Source organism: Bubalus kerabau, chromosome 11 (genome assembly GCF_029407905.1).
Source record: "Bubalus kerabau isolate K-KA32 ecotype Philippines breed swamp buffalo chromosome 11, PCC_UOA_SB_1v2, whole genome shotgun sequence".
NCBI lineage: Eukaryota > Metazoa > Chordata > Mammalia > Artiodactyla > Bovidae > Bubalus > Bubalus kerabau.
Window position 1 is genome coordinate 85,716,886 of NC_073634.1, and position 24,550 is coordinate 85,741,435.

Sequence of the window (24,550 nt, forward strand, 5' to 3'; positions counted from 1 at the left end):
TGAGAAATCTGTATGCAGGTCAGGAAGCAACAGTTCGAACTGGACATGGAACAACAGACTGGTTCCAAATAGGAAAATGAGTACGTCAAGGCTGTATATTGTCACCCTGCTTATTTAACTTATATGCAGTGTACATCATGAGAAACACAGGGCTGGAAGAAGCACAAGCTGGAATCAAGATTGCTGGGAGAAATATCAATAACCTCAGATATGCAGATGACATCACCCTTATGGCAGAAAGTGAGGAGGAACTAAAAAGCCTCTTGATGAAAGTGAAAGAGGAGAGTGAAAAAGTTGGCTTAAAGCTCAACATTCAGAAAACGAAGATTGTGGCATCTGGTCCCATCACTTCATGGGAAATAGATGGGAAACAGTGTCAGACTTTATTTTTTGGGGCTCCAAAATCACTGCAGATGATGATTGCAGCCATGAAATTAAAAGACTGTTACTCCTTGGAAGGAAAGTTATGACCAACCTAGATAGTATATTAAAAAGCAGAGATATTACTTTGTGAACAAAAGTCTATCTAGTAAAGGCTATGGTTTTTCCAGTGGTCATGTATGGATGTGAGAGTTGGACTGTGAAGAAAGTTGAGCGCCGAAGAATTGATGCTTTTGAACTATAGTGTTGGAGAAGACTCTTGTGAGTCCCTTGGACTATAAGCAAATCCAACCAGTCCACCCTAAAGGAGACCAGTCCTGGGTGTTCATTGGAAGGACTGATGCTGAGGCTGGAACTCCAGTACTGTGGCCACCTCATGCGAAGAGTTGACTCATTGGAAAAGACCCTGATACTGGGAGGGATTGGGGTAGCAGGAGGAGAAAGGGACGATAGAGGATGAGATGGCTGGATGTCATCACTGACTCGATGCACGTGAATTTGGGTGAACTCCGGGAGTTGGTGATGGACAGGGAGGCCTGCCATGCTGGGATTCATGGGGTCGCAAAGAGTCAGACATGACTTAGTGACTGAATTGAACTGAACTGATTGTAAGTACTTAAGAACCTGATAGTGTATATTTAAGGAGGTTGTGGTTGTCACTGCAGGTAAATATTCTGGGTGGAAGAAATTATTGCAACAAAAAATAATATTACTGATATAAATTATTTTCTACAGTGTTGTCTGTGGTCTTAATTTTTGCAAAAATCTAATAACTGATTCAATAGTAAATCACAGGATGCTTAAGATATAACTATTAATGTATAAATAGCTTCAGAATGCCATAAAGCAAATGATATGCTAATTTCATTTTCAGTATTTGACAAGACTTGTGGGTTGATGCTAAGTGTGAAAGCCAATTTACTGAATTTTTTTTTCTCTCCGGACTTCATTAATTGGAAGAAAGTTATGTACATAATTTGGAATCCTGTATCTTGACTTTTCTCTTAAGTTAGAAGCAGAGGAAAATACAGGGAATGTTTTAATGCACACCTCAGACCTACTATCCAGAATTAACAAATACTAAGATTGTCTTTTTTTACTAAAGGTGTGTGTGTATGTATGTGTATAGAAAGTGAAAGTGAAGGTCGCTCAGTTGTGTCGGATTTTTTGTGACCCCATGGACTATATAGTCCATGGAATTCTCAAGGCCAGAATACTGGAGTGGGTAGCCTTTCCGTTCTCCAGGGGATCTTCCCAACCCAGGGATCAAACCCGGGTCTCCCGCATTGCAGGTGAATTCTTCACCAGCTGAGCCACGAGGGAAGCCCATGTATGTGTATCAGTTAAGTTCATTTCAGTTCAGTCGCTCAGACGTGTCCGACTCTTTGCGACCCCATGAATTGCAGCACGCCGGGCCTCCTTGTCCATCATCAGCTCCCTGAGTTCACCCAAACTCATGTCCAATGTATGTGTATAGATACAGCCAAATACATAAATGAGAGACAGTAGTGCAAACAAATTCCTACTTGTAGAGGCAACCTGCTCTCATGGTTTTGGTGTGCAACCTTCCTTTATATATATATATATTTAACATGTTTGGCTGTATCTGTGTTAGTCATGGCATGTAGGATCTTCACTACGTCATGTGGGGTCTTTCTTTGTGGCACATGGAGTCTCTAGTTGTGGCATGTGGCTCAGTACTTATGGTGCATGGGTTTAGCTGCTCTGCAGCATATGAGATCTTAGTTCCCTGACCAAGAATCGAACCTGTGTTCCTTGCATTGCAAGGCGGATTCTTTAACCACCGAACCACCAGGGAAATCGCTAGTATATAATTTTATATTTGTTCTTTTTATACTGTATGTTTCCCTGAACAGTTGACTGAATTTGCATTTATTCATCCCTTTTAAACATTTTAAATATTTCTGATTTTCTGCATTATAAACAGTGCAGTATGAGGTATTCTTTTACCAAGAGATAAATATGCCTGTGTGAGAATTTCTCCAGAGTTATCTTGGAACACAATTTGGAGAATTGTTGGGGGGGGCCGCACATTTTTTAGATATTGTCATATCCTCCAAAGACTCTGATGCTGGGAGGGATTGGGGGCAGGAGGATAAGGGGACGACAGAGGAGGAGATGGCTGGATGGCATCACTGACTCGATGGACGTGAGTCCGAGTGAACTCTGGAAGTTGGTAATGGACAGGGAGGCCTGGCATGCTGTGATTCATGGGGTCGCAAAGAGTCAGACACAACTGAGCGACTGAACTGAACTGATACCCTCCAAAATGATTGCTACAGTCTTACTAGTGGTTTTATAAGAGTTACTATGTCTCTATAAACATAGAGAGTGGCTGGTATAAATCTTTGTTGCTTTAATATGCATTCTTGGCTTTTGTATTTCTCTTTTTGTGACTTATTCTCTGTGCATTTTTCTTTGTGACTGGTTGTGGGAGATCTTTATGGATTCTGTCTGGTAAAACATATACTCTGTTAGTTTTATGTCTTATAAATAACTTTTCCTGGTGTGTGACTTGTCTTTGCACTTTCAGGAGGGAATTTTAGGTTTTAATATGGTCAGATTTGAAGGAGACCATTTTAATGACAGCAGGTGGGAAAGTGTTTGATGGGTCAGGATGCACCGTGCACAAGCCATGCAGAGAAAGGTTATCAGTGTGAGTGGAGTTGATTCTTTTTACTTTATTTATTTTAGTTAAAATTTTTTTTATGCCCATGCTGCTCAGCATGTGGGATTTTAGTTCCCCAGGCAAGATTGAACCCATGCCCCTTGCAGGGAAGCAGAGTTGTAACCTCTGGACCACCAGGGAAGTCCATAGTTGGCTCTTTTTAAAACTCTACTCTCCCATGTGAATTTTGTTGAATATATTGTTTAGTTCCATTACATGTTTGTTCAGTTCCATAAGAAATTGTTTTGGTTTTTTTTTCTTTCAATTTATAGACTAAGAAGAATTGGCATTTTTAAGGTATGGGGAGTTTGTCAAAGAACATGGTGAAAGTGCAAGTGTTAGTCGCTCAGTTGTGTCCGAATCTTTGTGATCCCATGGACTGTAGCCCACCAGGTTCCTCTGTCCATGGGATTTCCCAGGCAAAAATACTGGAGTGGGTTGTCATTCCCTTCTACAGGGGATCTTCCTGACCCAGGAATTGAACTCATTGTAGGCAGATTCTTCACCATCTGAGCTACCAGGGAAGCCCAGAGAACATGGCATCTCCCTCTTTATTTGTAACTTTGTACCTTTCAGGAACATTTTGAAATTTTCTTTCTGATGTTGTCCTTTACCACATTCTGGCTTTAGTGTTGTCTGCTGCCCTCTTTATCAGTTTATGACTCCTCACCCCTGTTGCCAGGACCCCCATCCCCCACCTCACCTTCTCATATCTTACTGCTGAAATCTAGGAAGAATGAGGAAGGGTGTGGAGAGGAAAGGACTGTGTAGCATCATTTTCTCTGTGCTACTTCAGGAGAAAGTTGGAGCTTTAAATTTACTCACTCCAGAAACATTTATTGCATTTATGGTGCTGGGCATCCGACTTCTCTCATTTCCATTGACTGTTTTCAGTTAAGTTACATGGTTTCACTTCATTTTGGTTAGTGCTGCCCAGGACACCTGTTCTAAAGCTGTAATCATGATGAAGAAGGTTTATTTGCTACCTTAGGCATCAGTACCAATCTACTTCCCCCCCACCCCCCCAACCCCCGACCTTTATCACAGAAAGCTGAGCCCTTGTCAACACTGAGTCCTGTCAAACAGTGACGTGATGGACCAAGTTAACATCTTGACTTGGGGTTGATACCCCTTGGCACATCGAACTGAAGATAAGTCTTCAGTAGATGTCACCTGGGTTATCATCTCCAGGTATGGCTGTTACCTTTTGCAGCATTTAATTCTGTGCTCTCAGCTGTTTGTTATTTTCATGTGCCTTTAATTGGAGAGCGAGCTTTTTGAATGCAGGGAGCATACCTTGTTCATCCCTGTATGAACCATGTATCAGGTAGCTGCTGGTTACCCGCTTTGTGACTATGCTGATGAAATCGTCTCAGTTCCCCCTCCCTTTAAACACAAGCAAGCACACTTGTCTGCCTGCATGGGTGAACACACGCACGGTCTTAGAGCTGCAGCATCAGTGTCCCAAAGTTGCCATCCCATCTGGTGGGAACAATACACGATTAGTTCCATCATTCTGTCTCCTTTCCACTTACTCTTCAGTCTGGCGTGAATGGCAGAAAGGCTGTTTGGAAGCAGTTATTGAATCTCTTTCATTTTTAATCAAGCTTATCTTATTGTAGCCAATTTGATCTATGCGTGACTGTGTTTATCAGAATTCATAGGGAGGAAATGTCTTCTAGAATTAGGATCAGGAGATGCAGAATGAAACTGAAGTCTCAGTTAGCTGTCCTGTAGTCAGGTAACGTGAAGTTTTATACATATATTTTAAAATGTAAAAATGAGGTATGATATCTGTTACTTCCATGGCATAGTAGTGCAAACAGAATAATAATGCTTAACCTCTTGAAAAAAGTATTATATGGTGTGTGTATGTGCATATATATATATATATATATATAGTCACTATTGCACACTGAGTAGAGAGAAATTATTACCATTATCAGGATCTGTTTTGTCCTGTCCTTTTAGAGGTTTGTTGAATTCTCAGATTGTGTTTTATTTTTGTTATAACAATAGGCTACTAATTTTTAAAGATATGTCTTTGTGAGAATTGCATGTTTTCTGTTTGAAAAAGTACTGTGACTAGATTCAGAAATGTAAACATTCAGAGCTACCTGTTTTGCTTCTATTTGTTCAGAGAAGTTTTTCCTAACAAATTGACTTAAAAATAAAAGTTCCGTATGGAAAATTTGTAGCATGATCATAGAAGACTATATGACTCCTCGTGCCTGCTATTCAGGTTAACGGTGGACTCAGTGTAGTGTCTCGTCTGAATGTTCCAGTGTGTATTTCTCAATAATAAGGACTCTTAAAGACGTGAACATGAAACTGTTATCATTTATGAAGACATGGAGAAGGATGTGGCTTCTGTCTTCTGTTACTCCATCGCCTTATTGTTATTGGGGACAACAGTGTTTACCTTAAGACACCAGAAGTTTTATTTGCAAACCTTTTTCTTGTTTTTTGATGCATGATTACGATGTCTTATATAGTGCCCTGCCAGATTTACTTCACATGACTTAACTTTAAAAATCATGACTGTTGGGTTCCGTTATTAATTGGCTTAGTTTGTGTGTAGTGGTCTTTTAACTTGTACTGCTTGTTAGACTGCTTTGCCTTGTTGGTAACTGGCCTCTAATTGCAATGAAGCATAGCAAACAGTAAAGTGAACAGGTCATAATGTGGGGCTAAGCTACGGAGCTGTCTTACTGCAGTATAGTTACTAGTGTATAGTTGTGTCCCATCCACAGCACTCCTGGCTGTCATTTTTTTTTTTTCCTAGCATCTGTAACTGTGCCCTCATGACCTCCAGTGCACTGCAGTAGTTAATATATACATGTCTGTGAGGTGACATATCCATTTATGTTTATTAATTTATTGAGGTATAGTTGCTTTATAATGTTGTGTTGGTTTCTGCTGACTTTGAAGTGAATCAGATCTATGTATACATCTGTCCCCTCCCTCGTGGGCCTCCCTCCCAGCACCACCGTCCCGCCAGTCTAGGTCACCATAGAGCACAAGCTGAGCTGCCTGTGCCATGCGCAGGTTCCTATTGGCTATCTGTTGTACACTTGGTAGTGTATTTATGTCAGGGATGTATCGGTTTATTTAAGTTTATTGGTGTTGATACAGCTTCTTAGATACTCAATGACCAACCTGAAAACATTTCTTTTTACATTTCCAAGTTCTCATCTCGGTTTCAGATGTTCCAGTGTGTCAGTGAAGGTGAAATTACTAGTTGAGAAACCGTCTGGTCTATTGGTTGTTTCCTCTAAAATTTACCTTCTAATTTTATTTCGGTTTTCCTTGTGGAAGTGAGCGTTTCCGCTCTCTTTGTTTTGATGCTGTCCTGTTCATATTTGTAATTTATCACTTCTCTTTATCTTTCTCTGTTTTAGACTTTTGCTGGTTGGCGGATGTGAAACTGCTGAAGTGGGCATATCAAAAGCTGCTAGCTGTGGACTGTCTGCCTGGAGAGTTCTTTCAGGATCACCGTATTATAAGCCCGTTACTCATGGTGGTGACAGGGTCACTGCAGTAAGTCTCATTTATGGTATTTCATTTTGTTCATTTAGACCTTATCTAAAGGTCTTAGATAAGCCCTTTGTAAGATATATGGAGAAAGAAGCAATCTGCCTTAAATGAGGAAAGTGACTTAATACAAGTGAAATTTTAGGACTTCTGTCGAATATCAAATATCAAATATCTAAAGCATGCTTTATTTAACTTGGTCTCATTTTTAATAAAAATATTTGCAGATATGAAGAAAAAGGATTTAGCAGTATTGTTACTTGCATTTGCTTTTTTAGACCTTGACATTTATTAAGTCCTTTGATGCTCTGGCAGCAGTTCTGAGCACTCTCACAGGTTGTAGCTCATTTAACTCTCAGTAACCCTTTGAGATAGGTATTGTTAGTAGCCCAAGTCTGTTGATGAGGAAGGTGAAATTTAGCTGGGTCAGCCAGCTAGCAAGTGGCAGAATGAGAGTGCAAAATCTGGCAGGAGTTCCCTGTTCAGGTTCTTAACTGCCTTGGTTCTTCCATTTTGTTACATATTGATCGGGACTATTTATCCACCTGTTCATTTATTTACTCTATTATTGAGCTTCTGTTTTCTATCAGTCACTCCTTTCTGCTGTAGTTAGTATAGGCTAGGCTCTACTGTGATAATAAAAATTAGCCACATAAACAGACAAATGAAAAACCCTGACATTTTTGTTGCTTACCTCGTGAAAGTGTATCCCTTATATGTGGCAAAGTCTGCTGTTGATACCGTGACCTCCTGGAAAGCTTGTTCCAAGTGATGATTAAAGGATCCGTGGAGGCTGGCACTCTTGAGGGCCCACTGTCTCAGTTTAGGGCATTAGGTGGGGAAGCAGAGGAGTAAAAGGAGGGACTTCTTACTCTCGCACACCAGAGCTGACATCACTTCCGCTCATAGTTCACTTCCTGTAACTCATCATGTAGCTCCTCATCATGTACCTTCAAAGGGTCTGGGAAGTAGTTTTCCGTGTCCAGAAAGAGAAAAACTAGACGTTAGTGAATATTAATTGTTTCTACCATATTGACCCCTGGTGGCTCAGCTGGTAAAGAATCTGCCAGCAATGTGGGAGACCTGGATTCGACCCCTGGGTTGGGAAGATCCCCTGGAGGAGGGAACAGCTACCCACTCCAGTATTCTGGCCTGGAGAATCCCATGGACTGCATAGTCCTTGGGGTTGCAGAGTCAGACACGACTGAGCGAATTTGACTTTCACCATATTGGCCACTCTGATTTGTATTTGTTTTTTTGTATAAACTATATGATCATAATTATGGACCCTGTGCTTAGCATGTTGCCTGATATGTGGTGGGCATTCATATTTTTCTAGTGAGGGAAGAAACCAAGAGACTGAAGTGAAACATGACATAAGTGATGCTTATTCCTATGAATGTATTCATTCCACTCTTTTTGTCTCAAAATGAGTGTATTCCATTATTTCTGTCTCAAAATAATGACTTAAAAATAATCCTCTAAAACAATGGTTAAATGTTTCAAGGTTGAAGAGGAGCCAATGAAGAAGTACTTTTGAAGAGAAATCTTTAGCAATCATAGTGGGCCTCCATTTTTTTGTTTGCTTGTTTAGTTTTTAGCACATGCTGACACATGTGATGGTGAATTTAGCCCAACAAGGTAGTAATTTTTTTTTTTTTTTTATTATGTCAACTACTGGCTCAGAATGGCACCAGACTCGAAAGCTGTTTGTGTTTGTCCATCAGTTCATATAGAACTGTGCCTTGTGCTTTTCCTTCCATTCACGATCACTCTGCTCACTCTAGCACCCATTTGTTCTCTCTGCAAGATCCAGTAAGGAGTTCAGTTTGGGTGTTTATTAGCCACATTTCATAGATCAGGAGCCCAAGGCCTGGGAGATTGTAGCAACTGAAAAGCAGGGCAGCAGGGATGGCACCAGGTCTCGTAGTTCCTGTTCAGCACTTTCCTCACACCCCGTGCGAAATTGCATACCTCTCATTGGCATCATCAAATTTATGCTGTGATGATTCTCCGATAATTTATTTAAAAAAAGAATGAGATAGCAGTTGGATGTCGTATTCCATATTTGTAATAATTTAGTCGTGTTCCTCCCTCTGATTTCACACTCGGCTTGTCGTTTTATATGTGAGATGTTTCAGAGCACATCCTGAAAAGACTTTGAACAGTTTTATCTCTTGACTGTAAGTCTGCAGCTTATTTTTTTTTAAATCTGTATTGAATTTGTTACAGTATTGCCTCTGTTGTACGATTTGGTTTTTGGCTGCAAGGCATGTGGGATCTTAGCCCCCTCAACCAGGGGATTAAACCCCCTTCCCTTGAAAGGTGAAATCCTAACCACTGGACTGCCAGGGAAGTCCCTGCAGCTTATTTATTTATTTTTTTTCTTAACTGACTGTGCCATGAGGCTTCCCGGATTTTAATTTCTAACCAGGGATTGAACCCAGACCACGGCAATGAAAGCACTGAGTTCTAACCACTGGACCACTGGGGGGGTGTCCCTGCAGCTTATTTTTAAATGGTTCAGTCAAAAAATAATTTTTTAAAAAGTGTACATATGCATACAAAAAATGCAATCATGGTGAAATGTTAATTGGTGAACTCAGGAAAAAGGTATATTTGGTATTTCATTGTGTAGTCATTTCAGCTTTTCACTAACTATAAAATTTGTCAAAATGTTAAAGGTTGAGGGGAAAAAAAGGAAGAATAGGTAAGTATGGAGGATATAAGATGAGAAAAGTTGGCTGACTGTGAAGGGCTGTTTCAGTGGGGTGTCATCAAGTGTATTTATGACGGAGTCTGGGACCGGGGAGGCATGAAGAACTGTCAGGTACCACGAAGCCTTTTTTCACTGTGGCTTCTTTGAATTCTCTGTGCTTTCGCTTTGCTCCTCCCTGAAGTATTGGAATCTGCTCTGCTATGTATGATCCTTCCTTCTCTGGCCTGAAGCTTCAATATTGGAGTCTCTTAAAAGAAAATTGCTTGTGCACTGACAGAAGAAGTGGGGGGAAATATTGAATTGCAAATTGAGGGCTCCGCTGTATGATAAACTTCTTGAAATGCTGCAAGTGTATTTTAATTACGTTAGTGCCTTTTAAATGTGTCCTGCAGCTAAACTTGCAATCATTCTGCGTAGCCTTCCCCTCCCTCAAAGTAATTTCAAGCTATAGGATTAGTTCCTCTTGTCAGGTGGCAGATATTGTTCGCATCGAACCGCTTATTGTTTGTTTAAGGCTGCTATTGTGTTGGGGTGGCTATTGACAGAGAAAGTGCAGCTGACACGTATATTCTCGTATCTCTCAAGGCTGCTAGGTTGTAAAAGATGCTATGCAAAATTCAATAGGTGCCTTGACCAACGTTTCCAAATTAATGTCGGTGTCATCTGTGTGAGAGTTTTATTTATTCATTTGTTCAACATCAATTCACTGCTGCAGGTATCAGAACATCAAGGTAGCAGCCCTCAAGGGGTTTGTTTACTGGACTGGAGGATGCAGCTGTGTGCCCAGACGTGGGCAAGAAGCTGTAGCAGATACTGGGGGAGTCCAGTCACTGGGGAGGGGAGGGGGAGCCTGGGCTCAGGAGTCTGAAGGCTGGAGTTGGAGTCCTAGCTCAGCACTGCTGCTCGTGTCTTATGGCTCTTGTCTGGTTCAAATGAGATGATAAACAATAAAATGTTCTACAGTGTTCATTATTGTCTACTTGTATTTTTAAGGTGGACATTTTGGATAAGTGTATAAAAAAGGAACCAAATTATTTTTTTATAGCTGATGCTGCTGCCTCTTTAGTATGGGATGTTGCTGTGGAAAGAATACAGGCTTTTGACATCCTGTTTCTCTGAGAAAATAGAAGTAATCAGAATATTTTCATAAAGAGCCTCCATCAACACTTCAGTTTTGTATTTTTTCTCTTGTTATTACAGATGAGCTGTGCTTGGACCAGCCAAGGCTAGCTGCTCTGTTTGTCCACTGGATCTCACACTCTTTCTTACTGAAGGATATTTTTCCAAATCATGAATCTTGCTGCCAGTTAGGTTTATCAGCCAGCAGTGTGCATTTACTTTTCCCATTGTAAAACCTTTTTAGTTTAGGGCACTTAGACTCTACTAAATCCTGCTGCCAGCCTGTTTCTTTTTTTTATGAGTCTTCTATACTTAATCGGTTTCCTCTTTTTCTGTTCTCTCTTGAATTTACCTGGATGGGGCTTTACCTCCATGATGTCACTGAAATTGTGTTACTGGTATCAATACCCTCCAATATTTTACTGCTGCTGCCAAGTTGCTTCAGTCGTGTCCGACTCTGTGTGACCCCATAGAAGGCAGCCCACTGGTCTCCCCCGTCCCTGGGATTCTCCAGGCAAGAACACTGGAGTGGGTTGCCATTTCCTTCTCCAGTGCATGAAAGTGGGAAGTGAAAGTGAAGTCGCTCAGTCGTGTCTGACTCTTAGCGACCCCATGGATTGCAGCCTACCAGGCTCCTCCATCCATCGGATTTTCTAGGCAAGAGTACTGGAGTGGGCTGCCATTGCCTTTTGATTGGTATTCTTTAGTTCTAATTACTTAATACAAAAATTAGTTATTTGATTTTATTTTCCCCTTCCCCTCTCCTTTCTTCTCCTTTTCCTATTTATTTCTATTTTGTCAAAATACACAGTATTTATACGTTAGCTTCAGCCCTTGTCCTCATTTTTCTTTAATCATAGGTGTTCATTTATATATTTTAAAATGCTCATTTCCACTTTGGAGTTTTCCCAGTTACCTCTTGGTTGGATGAAATTATCCTTTGACAGATGTTTTGAGAAGGGCTCATAGATGAAGAGTTTCTTAGGTTCTTGTGTGTTTGGAATTGTTTTTCATAGCATGGATATTTGAAGGCAAACTTCCGTGGATATAAGACCTTTGGTTTACTCGTTCTTTCACTGAACTTAATGAAATACTGCTCTATTGTTGGCTTTGCTTTGGGTGCGAAATTTGAAAAGTTGATGTGAGTCAGATTATCTTCCCTTTGTGTATTATTTGGCCATTTTGTTGGGAGACTTTGAGGATTTCTGTATCTTTGCTTGGTAAAGAATCCGCTTGCAATGTAGGAGACCCTGGTTTGATTCCTGGGTTGGGAAGATCCGCTGGAGGAGGGATAGGCTACCCACTCCAATATTCTTGGGCTTCCCTTGTAGCTCAACTGGTAAAGAATCTGCCTGCAGTGCAGGAGACCTGGGTTTGATCCCTGGGTTTGGAAGATCCCTGGAGAAGGGAAAGGCTTCCCACTCCAGTATTCTGGCCTGAATAAATATATTCCATGGACTGTGTAGTCCATGGGGTCACAAAGAATCAGACACAACTGAGCGACTTCCACTTTGGAATCTAATAGACTTCCTGGACTATTTCTTGGAGTTGATTTTTCTGGGTTAATTTTTCCAGGTACCCGTTCATGCTTTCAGTGTATAGATTAGATGTCATTTCTGGAAAGTTTTCTTGGACCGTGACTTTAGGTGGTGGTTTTAGATAGACCTTAGACCCCTATGCTGGCTTGTCTCATCTGTCCTTCTGGACCCTGCAGTTATTTTTTTCAGTATGGTTTTGCTTATCACCATGCTTGATGGTGGGCTTGGGTTGGGGTGGATGGAATGTGGCAGTTGGCAAGAGCAGTGCAGATGACACATTGGGAGTTTTCTCCTTCTGCCTACAATGATTTTGAAGTTTGGGTTGTCTTTTATCTTCTTCAGGTTTAGCTGAAATAAACTTAATGGGGATTTATTTTTCCCTTCTTGCATCTTATTGCTTTTGGAGGAAATGTGGAGCTAGACCACTAGTAATGTCTTTAGTTACTCAAAAGTTCTGGTAGGAACATTTTAACCTCATCTCAAGCATGCTCCCCGTTTGCCTTTTTCTTTTAAAGTGAAGCTCATGTAACATAAAACTGACCATTAAGTATTTTAAAGTGTACAGTGTAGTGGCATTTAGTGCATTCAGTGTTGTGTAACCACCACTACTGTCTCGGTCCAGGGCATTTTCATCACCCCAAAGGGCAACGCCAGTCCCATTAAACAGTCCGCTCTCCCCAGCTCCTGGCAATCACTGATCTGCTTCCTGTTTCCATGAATTTACCTATTCTGAAAATTTCATACAGAGTCATACAGTATGAGATTTTATATCTGACGTCTTTCATTTAGCAACATATTTTTGATGTTCATCCAAATTGTGGAATGCATCAATACTTCATTGCTTTTTATGACTGAATAATACTCTGTTGTATAGATATCCTCCTTTCTTTAGTTCGTGGACATTTGAGTTGTTTGTACATTTTGGCTATTATTGATAGTGTCACTATGAACATTTGTGGCAAGTATTTGAACACCTGTTTTCAGTTTTTTGGGGTATAAACTTAGGATGCAATTGCTGGGTCATATGACAATTCTGCCTAACCTTTTGAACAGCTGCCAGACTCTTCCACAGTGGCTGTGCTGTTTTACGTTCCCACCAGCGGTGTACCGGTGTTCCAAGTTCTCTGTACAACTTCGGTTATACTTATTTTCCATTTCTAAAATATTCTAGCTTTATCTCTTGCTTTTAAATCTAGAGACAAAAATAGTCTGTGTTATATTATTTCAAATACTTGTTTCTAAATGATTTTATTCTGGTATTTTCCAAGAATAGGATCAATTTCTTCATGAATGAAGTTTCTATTGGCAACCTGGGACAGTCTCATTTGAGAAGAGCTGCTCATTAGATTCTAATATGCATAGATTGTATTAGACTTATGTATATATTAAAAAAATTTGATTATGACTTTATTTTGTAAGATTTGTCACTTGGTCAATTTTTTCCCAAACAAAAACAAAATCTCACCAAGATTTCTGATACTTACTGATTTTCTTAACCATTTCGTAAAATACTAGATATGCTGTAGTTTTTGTTGCATGATGAAAGCACTTTATACAATGAGGAAGTGTTCCATTGATCTTTAACTGTATGATGTGTGTTTATTTTATAGGTACCAAAGACACTGGGATTATTAAGGATGTTAAGTGGCAAGTTTTACAGTCGCCAGGGACAAGAACAGGTAATGCAGATTGGCTTAACTTAGAAAACATTTTCACCAAACTCTACTTAAGGACAAAGTTGAATGAACCTTGAACATGATAGATTTTCACCTGAATTTGCTCTTAATTATACACTATGTGGGTGTATGCATTAATAAGGATTCATGAAGCTGTTCACTGAAGATTTGTGTATTTTACTATGTATGTCATTCTTATCTCAATAAGGAAAATTAAAAGAAAATTTCAAGAATGAACCTAGTCCTCTTGGGTCTGGGAATATAGCCCAAAGAAGTCTCCTGGAAGCATTATATATCTTTGAATCTTCTTATTTTATCTTACTTGGGAATTTTGTATCCTTGTCCATAACATATACTTTTTATTTGTTGATTTTAAAATATTCCGTCCCTTGCATTACAGTTTTCCAGTTAGCATTCTCTTTGGCCATTTCATGGAGTTTGTCTTTATCTTGAAGATGAAGAACTATATGAAAGACTAAATGCCTTGGCCTCTGCCATGTACTTGATTCTTTCTAATTTACTGTGTTGCCTCTGTTGATCTTTCTGTGACCATATTAGTTCATGAGAGCATTACTTTTTTGAGTCAGACTTCTAAACTACAGTGGGTTCAACTATCTACTGAACTCCTTGAGGGCAGGGATTTATGTTTGTTTTGTTCACTGTAGGTTCCCCAGAGTATAAAACAGTGCCTGGCATGTATTATGTATTACTAAATATGTAATGTGCAATAAATGTTGAGTGTTGGAAGAACAGTGCTTACAAATTCACCTTTTATTGAGCTGAGTTTTTTTTTTCTTTAAGCGTATGTAATAATTTAGAACATTTTGAATGCATGTGATAGAATTCAGTCTTTTGATTTGAATACAGCTTGTCCGTGTGAAAGGTATAATAAAATTGGAAATCACTTGTTTTTGATTGCTTTGTATAGATGATAAACAGCTGAAGAAAGTGAGACAATTTAGTCTACATACAAAGATCTGATATTTAACATTGAAAAAAGTCTCTTAGAATGGACAGTTGAAAAGTTTTATTGCAGCATTTGAGAGAAGACAGTTCCTACTCCAAATACTGCTGGAAGTTGTAGAAGACTTTAATTAGTGTTTTTAATTAACACAAGATCAAATGGACATTTGAGCTAATGATTTATTGTAAGTGAGAAGTAGAAGTTAAAATAATGTTCACATTATTTCAGTAGCGTTTTGTTAGTATCACATTGCTACACAAGAGAATGAGTGAAGTAAGAGGAAAATATCTTTTAAAGAATTTTAGGGAGCAGTTTAAGATGGGAAGGGGTAAATAGGAAAATTGACAGTGAAGTTAATTAAAAGGGCCATAAATGAATTATTAATGTACGAAGACAGTTTACTGTGCAAAAATGTCCTTGTAAATCCTCTTGCGATGCTTCTACCCCTTGATAATCACTTACCAAGTAATTAGTTTGCTAGACCACCTTTGAAGTTAAAACCTCATGGAGCAAACTGAAGCAGGTGGTAAGTGATAGTCACTGTTTTTTTTTCCTCACCTTTATTGAGAGGAAATTGACAAATGAAATTGTAAAATAGTTAAATTGATGATTTGATATAGGTACGTATACATTGTGAGAAGATTTTCTGCCACTGACTTAATACATGTATCACCTCACATATTTACTTTCTGTGTCTCTGTTACACTTAAATCCTACCCTCAACAAATTTCAATTATACAATACAGTGTTATCACCTGTAGCTATCAGTGTTATACATTAGGTCCTTAGACTTTATTCATCTTATAACTGAAAGATTATACAACTTTTATCAACCTCTGCCTTTCCTCCAGTCCCCAGCCCCTGGTAGGCAAACACTATTCTGTTCATTGTATTTATGATTTTGACTTATGATTTTTGACTTATGATTGTCTTTATAGATTCTGTGTATAAGTGATACAACATGGTATTTGCCTTTTTTTAATCTTGCTTATTTCACTTAGCAAAATGCAGTCCAGTCTCATTCATGTTTTTTTGCAAATGACAGGATTTCCTTCCTTTAAAGAAGATGAATAATATTCCATGTTGAAGAATTAAGATTAATATAATTAATTCTTTATATATTAATTTATATATAAAATAGGGATCTGCTTTCATTCTTTTGCATGTAGCTGTCCAGTTTTTCCAGTATCATATATTGATGAGACTGTTTTCCCCATTGTGTATTCTTGGCTCCTTTGTTGTAAATTAATGGACCATGTATGCTTGAGTTTAGTTCTAGCCTCTCTTTTCTATTCCATTGCCCTGTGTATCTGTTTTTATTCCAGCTTCATACGTGTTTAATTACTATTTTCAGTGTAATTTAAACCTGGATGTATGATGCCTCTAGTTTTGTTCTTCTTTGTCAGGATTATTTTGACTCCTTGGGTATTTTGTGGTACCATACAAATTTCAGGATTATTTTTTCTATCTCCGTAAATAATGCCTTTGTAATTTTGACAGAGATTGCATTGAATCTATAGATCACTTTGGGTGGTATGGACATTTTAACAATAGTAATTTTTCCAGTCCATGAACATGGAATTTCTTTAATTTGTGCCTTCTTCAGGTTCTTTCATTAATGTTTTATGGCTTTCAGTGTATATGTCTCTCACTTTCTTGTTTAAATTTATTCCTAAATATTTTACTGTTTTTGATATTAATGCAATTGTTTTCTTAATTTCTCTTACTGATAGTTTGCTCTTACTGTATAGAAATTGTATGTTAATTTTGTATCTTGCAATTTTATAAATGTATTTATTCTAACAGGTTTTTGGTAGAGTCTTTTCTATATATAATATCATGTGATCTGCAAACCGAGCCAATTTTATTTCTTCCTTTCTGAATTGTATGCCTTTTAATTATTTTTCTTGCCTAATTGCTCTGGCTAGGGCTTTTTTTTGGTACCATGTTGGATAAAAGTGCCAAGTTACATATTATTGACCAACATTCCAGCTGTTGATGATTAAAATGAAAATGGCATTCATAGTTGAGGACTGTGAAAGAATTTCAAAGATATATTTTAACCAAAGTGAAAAATAGTTACATCTAAATTTTGTTACCTTTACAACAACTTAATTTTGATGGAGAAGAGAACAAGATTGTCGTTCACATAAGCTGACAAATCTTAATACAATAGGCAGGGTTCGAATGTTTGAGGTTTACTTTTTTTGTGGTGTACAGTGGTTGAAAAGCCATTTCCTCCTATTTTCAGAGCACACACTCCTGAATTCTCTTCTTTGCCAACCAACAGACTTTCCAGTTTCTGAATACTGCAGACTCTGCTCAGGTTTCTGAGTACTGCACACTCTGCTCACAGAATTCAGCATGGATTTTCCAACTGTGGCTTTACATCTTGTGTTGCAGTTACTGACAGGATAATAAATTATTTTCTGGTCCAGAAATACCCTGCATGCTACAGACCCTCAGAAAACTTTCTACAAATAAAAAGCAGAGTTTATGCTTTAGAAGGAAATCACTGTGTTTCTAAAGTAATATAGGTGACTTATCTATCTTTGGCAGGCTACAATTCAGTTCCTACTAATAAACATGTCTTCTTACTGTGCATGTTTATGGAAGTTAAACAGATAACTTGAGACTTGAAAGAAACAAACATTTAATGTGTATTTTATATGTATGGGTGTAATGCCTGAGATTTGCTTTAAAGTCCTCCAGGGGACAGAAGTCCCCAGTGGCATTGTGGTGATTGGGGAATGACACGTGAGACAGACTTGAAATGTTGATGTTTGTTTAAGATGGTTGTTGGGCCCATGGGTATTTATTATACTGCAGTTTCAGCTTTTGTGTGTGTGAGTGCAAATTTCTGCAACAAAATGCTTATGAAAGGGAGTGGTACTTTTGCAGTGTGGATGTCGTGGCATCAAAGGAAACTAAGGGCATCCAGAAAAAAAAGCCAGTGGGGACATTTCAGTGAATATATTTATTGCTTAAGTGTGCAGGAAGGATGGAAGGGCGGGAGGGATGAAAACAAAAGGATGTTTAACGTATTGGTTCATTATTTCCCTGGTCATAATGCTGCTGTTATTCACATTGTTTAGTGTACATTTTTTGGCTTAGTTTTTTTTGTGTGTGTGTGTGTGTATGTGTATTTTTATAAACCTCCTACCTGTTTTCAAAGCACTTTTAAAAAATTAATTAATTTATTTTAATTGGAGGTTAATTACTTTACAATATTGTAGTGGTTTTTGTCATACTTGACATGACTCAGCCATGGGTGTACATGTGTTCCCCATCCTGAACCCCTCTCCCATCTCTCTCCCTCAAAGCACTTTTAGTGGAGTTGTTTAATGGAGTTCCTGCATGTTCAGCACCTGAGTAATTGTTCAGGTGCTGAAGCAATGAAGTATACCTGATCATAATTTCTACTGAGGAGCATGCCTGTCACTATTAGAAAGGCTGTGGCCTAGGTGAGGGCAGTGGGCGTGGTACCCTCAGGGCACGTGGAGCTGGAGGGGAGTCTTTGCATGTGGTTCAGGTCCTGCTGTTTATATAGAATGATGATCTTGGGCAAGTGTTCTCACACTTCAGGTCTTCAGTTTCTTCATCTGTAGACTCTGAAGAATGGATAGAAAGTTATTTTTATTAACACAGATCAGTGCTTCAGAGGCCCGTCTTGTGCAGAACCATGGAGCTAGTCAACATAAAGTTGTGAGAGGAAGATGCCAGGTCCTTCATCTTCTACTTTTTGGGGCTTCCCTGGTGGCTCAGACGGTGAAGAGTCTGCCTCCAGTTTGGGAGACCCAAGTTTGATCCCTGAATGGGGAGCAATCCCCTAGACAAGGAAATGGCAACCCATTCCAGTATTCTTGCCTGGAAAATCCCATCTGGCCTCAAAGAGTTGGACACGACTGAGCAACTTCACTTTCACTTTCATCTTCTACTCATTGTTCCATCTCCATCACAGAGGGAGAGATGTGGTGTATGCAGGTTTTTGCTTCATGTGCTTTTGCTTGCGTTGCTTCTCCTTCTCAAGCATTTGTATTTTAATCTCTTACATTTCATTATGACAATCTGGAATAGATTTATATCCCATTAAAGTGATCCTGTCTGTTCACTCATCCAGCAGTATCCCTCACTTCCAGAAATTGTTCTCTTTGTTTTTGATGGCCAGTATGCCTAGTTGTTTTAGACCCGAGCACTTAAATTCTGTCTGCAGAGGCCAGGTAGATAATAATGGTGAATCAAGTCTGTTGTAAATTCTGTTCTTTTTTGGTATAGTCATTATTACTTTTCACTTCTGCAGCTTTCAGCCTTAATCTTGGGGCCATAATAGAAAATAATGGGGGTTTTGGCTGGCTGGAAAGCTCATGACCCTTCTAAGAGGGTAACTACTACCTAATTCCAGCCGATTATGCCCTTTGGGCCCTGTGTTGCCAGCTTTTATAAATGTGCAGGAGAAATATCGTTATGGGCTGCCGTTTTCTGGTCTGTTTTATTTTTTGTGGGGAGACTACCTTAGAGCCTGTTCTTAATAAATGGTTGAATGGGAAATAGGTCTTCAGTTAGTATTTCTTTAGTTCTTCCAGCTCTGTTGGAGTTGTTCGGTAGGTAACATCTCTGCTGGGGATGGTTTCTTTGTGGTACCTGAGCAAACCTGGTGTCCTCATGGGAAAGGACTGAGAGTATGTGGACAAGTAGAACTGGGAAGGCTAGTCTTCCTCTGTGTAGCCCAGGTTTGGCCATGTAAGGTCAGTATATTACCAAGTGTCTCTGTTTTGTGGCAACACTTAAGATTCCTTAAATCGAATAATTTGCCAGCAGATATGAAAAATCTTACCCATCTAATGTATTTCTTAAATTAAGGCATGCATTTTCCTCTAGTCGATCTTTTATTCCCTTTGAACCCTTCTCCCCTCCATCTCTTCCTCTGCTTCTCATTCATAGCATGAATTTGTGGCTTGTCCATGGTGTAGAATATTCCAGACATTGTGTTCATATAGAATCTTGTAAAAATTATGAAATTCAAGAAATGCATAATTTTGTCAACATCAACCCATAAGATACTGAGAACTCATAGTAATATATGTATGATATAAAGGAATGTTTGTATAATGCTCACTTATTTGGATTTTACGTTATATGTAAATCATAACACTATAAAGGAGATTGAAAAAACACCTTTGGGCAGAAGTCTTGTTTTTTGTTTTCTGGAGCACCTTTATAATGTTATGAAGCTGTTCTAGTCCTTAATTATGCAAGATCGCTTACGACAAGGCAACCCTGAAGAACGATATTAATTTCTGGAAGTTATTTCTATTGGCTACAAGTCCCTTGCTCTGACATTATTGTAATATAATTGTTGTCTAGGATGGGATCTTCAAGATGAGCCTGTCTCCAGATGGGACCCTCCTTGCAGCCATTCATTTCTCAGGAAAGCTAAGCATCTGGGCCATCCCGTCTCTGAGGCAGCAAGGGGAGTGGACTCAACACGAGCAGGTGTGTCTCTCGATTGTGATTATTCCTAGAATGATTCTCACGTAAGGGTGAGTACTGACAATACAGATTTCATTCTTGTGATATTTTACGTTTATTTAAAATGTGGCTCACAGCTATTATTTATTCTGATCATTCCTAAGCTGTCCTTTGTTTAAAATATTATCACAGTAGGACAATTATCACAGGACAAAGGAGGAACAGAGCAGCACTCCTTGCTGATACTGATCTGTAGAATGGGACACTGTATCCTGAATGTCCTCTGTCCACTGAACTCTTTATGTCCCCTGCCTCCTCATTCCCCAAATACAGAATGGAGATGTTAATTTTTCAGCAAAAGTTAGCTAATATCAAAGATTCAAAAGGTCATTTTCTTCAAAAGAGTTCCCCTTCTTTCCAGATCTTGTAGTTCCAGTAATCCTGGGCTTCCTTCAGGTTGAAGGGAGTTCTGTTTACTCCTAAGGCAGTTAGAGAAGATACACAGAAAGATAGAACTGTTCAGCTTTTTAGTGTCTGGAAATGACAGGGATTGAGAGGTAAACAATTGAGTTGTTTAGGAACAGATAGAATCAGCATCTATTGTAATCTAAATCAGCATGGGCAGGTGAGGTCTGCTCATCTAATGCCATGTGTTGCGATAGAATGAAAATTTAAGAAAGATGCTTTCAGGTGCCTGCAGCTTATGTTATAAACGGTTTAATCCTCTGAGGATCATTTTGTATGTCAGCCCCGTGAGTGTTGATTCTCCTTCCCTCGTATCTGCATGCCCCTTTCCTGGAGGAATATCCGGCTATCGGCTTTGGTGATAGTTTTGTGATTCTGGATTGAAATCTATTCCCTCAAAGATATGAATAGATCCAGGTCTTTTTTTTTTTTTTTTTTTTTTTGATCCAGGTCTTTCTATTAGCATTCTTTTGAATTTTATTTCATCAGAATGCACCATTGAAAGAATTCTTAATGAGCAAACAGCATTTTGTATTTCTCAGACTAGAGGAAAAGAGAAAGGGCCTCTACATTTTCGTACTCTTTCACAGACTTTGTTTTTGCTGTTTTTTTCTCTTAGAAACAATTTTAGGAAGATTCTTTTCCCTCCCTAATTCCTCATTGTGTTGAATTTAATTTGATCTCCACATCTCAGCCACTCTCACTTACTGGATCTAAATTTGCTCTAAAATAGAATAGATCTTCCTCAGTTTTCACCCTCAATAACCAAATACAGGGACATTCTTTCTGTCTCTTGTGAAATGAGAGCTAAGTTGACTTGTATCTTCTCTCTAGAAGTGAAGTGGATCAGCTCCTAAAACTTTGTTTAAGGGCTCATCAGATAATTGATCCAGAAGGTACCATGCATTTTTCATGGTTATCAATGTACAGTGATGAAATATTTACCTTTCATTATTGGAATAGACCCTGATGTTCTATTTTATGTGGGAAATTTTACATTTGGGCAAACTTTTTCTTTAAAGGTGAACACTGATTATTAAAGTCATTTATAATAGAAACATTGATCGAGTTCTGAAGCACACTTCATATTTCATCTTTTGAGTATCCTGGAATGTCATACATATTGAATAAGCACTATTTTAAAGAAATCCATTAGTATGCTCTTTTTTTTTTTTTTTTTAAATTCTGGATACTTTTTTTGCTTGCAAAGATCAGTTGCATCTGTTGCAGTCTTTATTGGCACACATTTGAATTTTTAACTGGTTAGACATTTTAATCCTTATTTGCCAATCAATTTCATTATAATTTATTACACTTCAGCTCATGAATGTTATTCATTAACTTTTTATAATGATTCTCTTAAAAACACAAAAATTGTTTAAGAATCTTAACTCAGGAGTGAATAAATTTGAATATCTCAGTGGTTTGGAATAGGTCATCAGAAAAGTAATGTGAAAAAAAACGAAGGGACTTCAGAAATGGCCACAGGGATCCACGGGAGGGGTGAGTTCAGGTCAGGAATTCACCTGTGGTGTTGTCTTAGGGAGAGTCTTTTGAACAGAAATACCCCGAGAGTTTAGAAGGCAGTTCGTCAGGAATTGCTGAAGCCCGGTGTTGGTGTCGTACCTCTGAGTTTCCGCCTCACCCCTGTAGCTCTGATTAGTGCCCCTCATACAGCCTGTGGATAAGACGGTACAATGATACAGCTCCTCAAGCTAGTTGTACCTTTTATTATAATTTACACATTTTGGGGGCTTATGTATCAGTTTCTTTTTATTTGCTTGGTATAAATTAGCTCCTTTGGATGCCTGAGTAAACTGGAAGAAAGAGGATTTAGGACTCACAAAACTGAAAACCGCAGACCCTAGTTGCCATCACCAGGGACATTTTCAAGTAGTGGGGTCCTTTGCTGAGGGGTCCGTGGCTTAGTGATGTCCCTGGACCTGATCCTACCTTTGGTGCCATTCTCACTGCTGCTCAGCACATCCTCATTCCAGAGTGCAGCCCCTCACAGGCTGGGGGCTGCCAGCGCCCCCCTTGACTGCTGCTGCGCAGCACCTGGAAAGACTCGAGCTGAACAGGACTGCATCTGCCCTCTGAGACCCCTGCCAGTGCTAGCTTCACGATAAATTCTTGTCCAAAGTTGAGAACAGGGAGGGCATTTAACCTTATCCATTCTGAGGTTATGGTTGGAATACTGTAGAGACTCCTCCATTTACCTGTCATCTTTTCTCGTCTGGTCATTATGCTGTTTACCCCTGCTCCTTGAACCCTCCTCTCCTGCTCCCTATTTTTGTCTAACCCTTTTCTGTTTTACTTTCTGAAACTTCATTCTATCAATAAACAAGTTGCTAGGAGGCTTCAGCATTTTTACAGAGCATTCTGAAATAAATGTATCAGGTTTACAGAACTCAGTAGGATTGAGGTGCAGATATGTAATAGTCTTGTAGCTTTTATAAAATTAACTCTAATTATATATATTAAATAATAACCTCTATTTCCTGAGCACTTACTTTGCCTTAGGGTTTTTCAGCAAGTAGGCAGCAGACCTGAGGTTTGGTTTCATGCCCCTTTGGCTCTGATGTCCATGCTCTTTCCATGACCATGTGAGAAAATAAATATATTTTTAAAAGGTGAGAAAGACCCTATTGGTTAAGCTTTTTATCAGGCTTTATTTATTTGATCTTTAAAAGAAGAGAGGCAAATTCTTTTTCTCAGGGCACTTAATACAGCTTTCTTCAGTCTTCTCAGATACGTTGAACTCTAGAGCCGTTAATAGTGTGTACCAGATACCAGAATAAGTAACTGAGAAAGCCTCTCGCTGATAAAGCCTTGACTTTACGATGGGTATCTACAGTACTTCTGACGTGGTGACATGAGGTGAGGGTGTTAGCTGTTCAACAAAAGGAGTTTGAACAATCATACCATGTTTGAGTCTTTCACCTGTATCCGGGGGATTAATCGCATTGGGTATTGGACATTTTAGATTTGGACTTGAATGTCTGGGGAGAGTGACTAAAATCTAGTGTACTAGTCAGATAACAGAAAACAAGCTAGTGGTTACCAGTAGAGAGAGGGAAGAGGGGAGCAGAAAGAAATGGGTAGGGGATTAAGGGGTACAAACTGTTATGTATAAAATAAGCTGCAAGAATATATTGTACAGTTCTGGAAATACAGCCAATATTTTATAATAACTATAAATGGAGTCTAACCCATAAAATTTTTGAATCACTGTGTTGTATACCTGTAACTTAATGTAATGCTGTACATAAGCTATACGTAAGTAAAAAAAGTCAAATAGTGCAGTTGAGTAAATGTAATAAAACTTGAATGTAACAGTGCTGTATAGAGTAGGTTGTCACTTATAATATTATCATAAAATAATAAAGTTCAAGTATTTGAATCTGTACTGAGTCCTAGAGTAGAAAATGTAATAAATCACAGTCCCTTGCCCTTAAGACATTCATTGTGTTGCAAGGGAAATTATTAACAAATTAAGAAAATAATGTGTTAGTATTTTGCTTCTGTTGGTGGTGTTGGGGGGGGATTGTTGGGAGTAAATGGTGTTTGTATAGTAAAGCTTGGGTGTCAACAGCAATTGTATTTCTTTTGTTTACTTCACAATCTTATTAATCAGAACATGCTTTTAGCTCATTTTAAGAGATGGGAATAGTGCTGAAGAAAGTTAATTTAGATTGCTAAATGTTAGAATCAATGTTCCATTTTGACTCAGGTCCTCTGACTTCATAGGTCAAGCCTCCCCCCCTGCCACCCCCCAGAGACTCTTCTTACAGCACTTACACGTAGAAATCCTGACTTTAAGTGGGAAAGTTGGGTGCTAGCTAAGATGTTAATGGGAAACAAGGAGAGACAACCCATGTGGTTTCTATGAATGGCACCTGGAGTTGTGTGCTTCATTATGTAGAGATAACTGGGAATGTGAAAATACTAATGTGCACGAGGTATAGTGGAACTTCCCTGGTGGCTCAGACAGTA

General features: G+C 38.8%; 1 protein-coding gene across 7 annotated transcripts in view; it reads left to right on the forward strand.

The window, feature by feature from the left end:
• Window positions 1-24,550, forward strand: part of NBAS (NBAS subunit of NRZ tethering complex) — a 330,504-nt gene that overhangs the window by 56,434 nt on the left and 249,520 nt on the right. For all 7 annotated transcript variants that reach the window (XM_055540893.1, XM_055540896.1, XM_055540894.1 and 4 more), the window contains 3 exons: window positions 6,472-6,610; window positions 13,591-13,659; window positions 19,985-20,113. In XM_055540893.1, coding sequence (XP_055396868.1) covers window positions 6,472-6,610; window positions 13,591-13,659; window positions 19,985-20,113 — 337 coding nt within the window. The remainder of the gene's footprint in view (window positions 1-6,471; window positions 6,611-13,590; window positions 13,660-19,984; window positions 20,114-24,550) is intronic.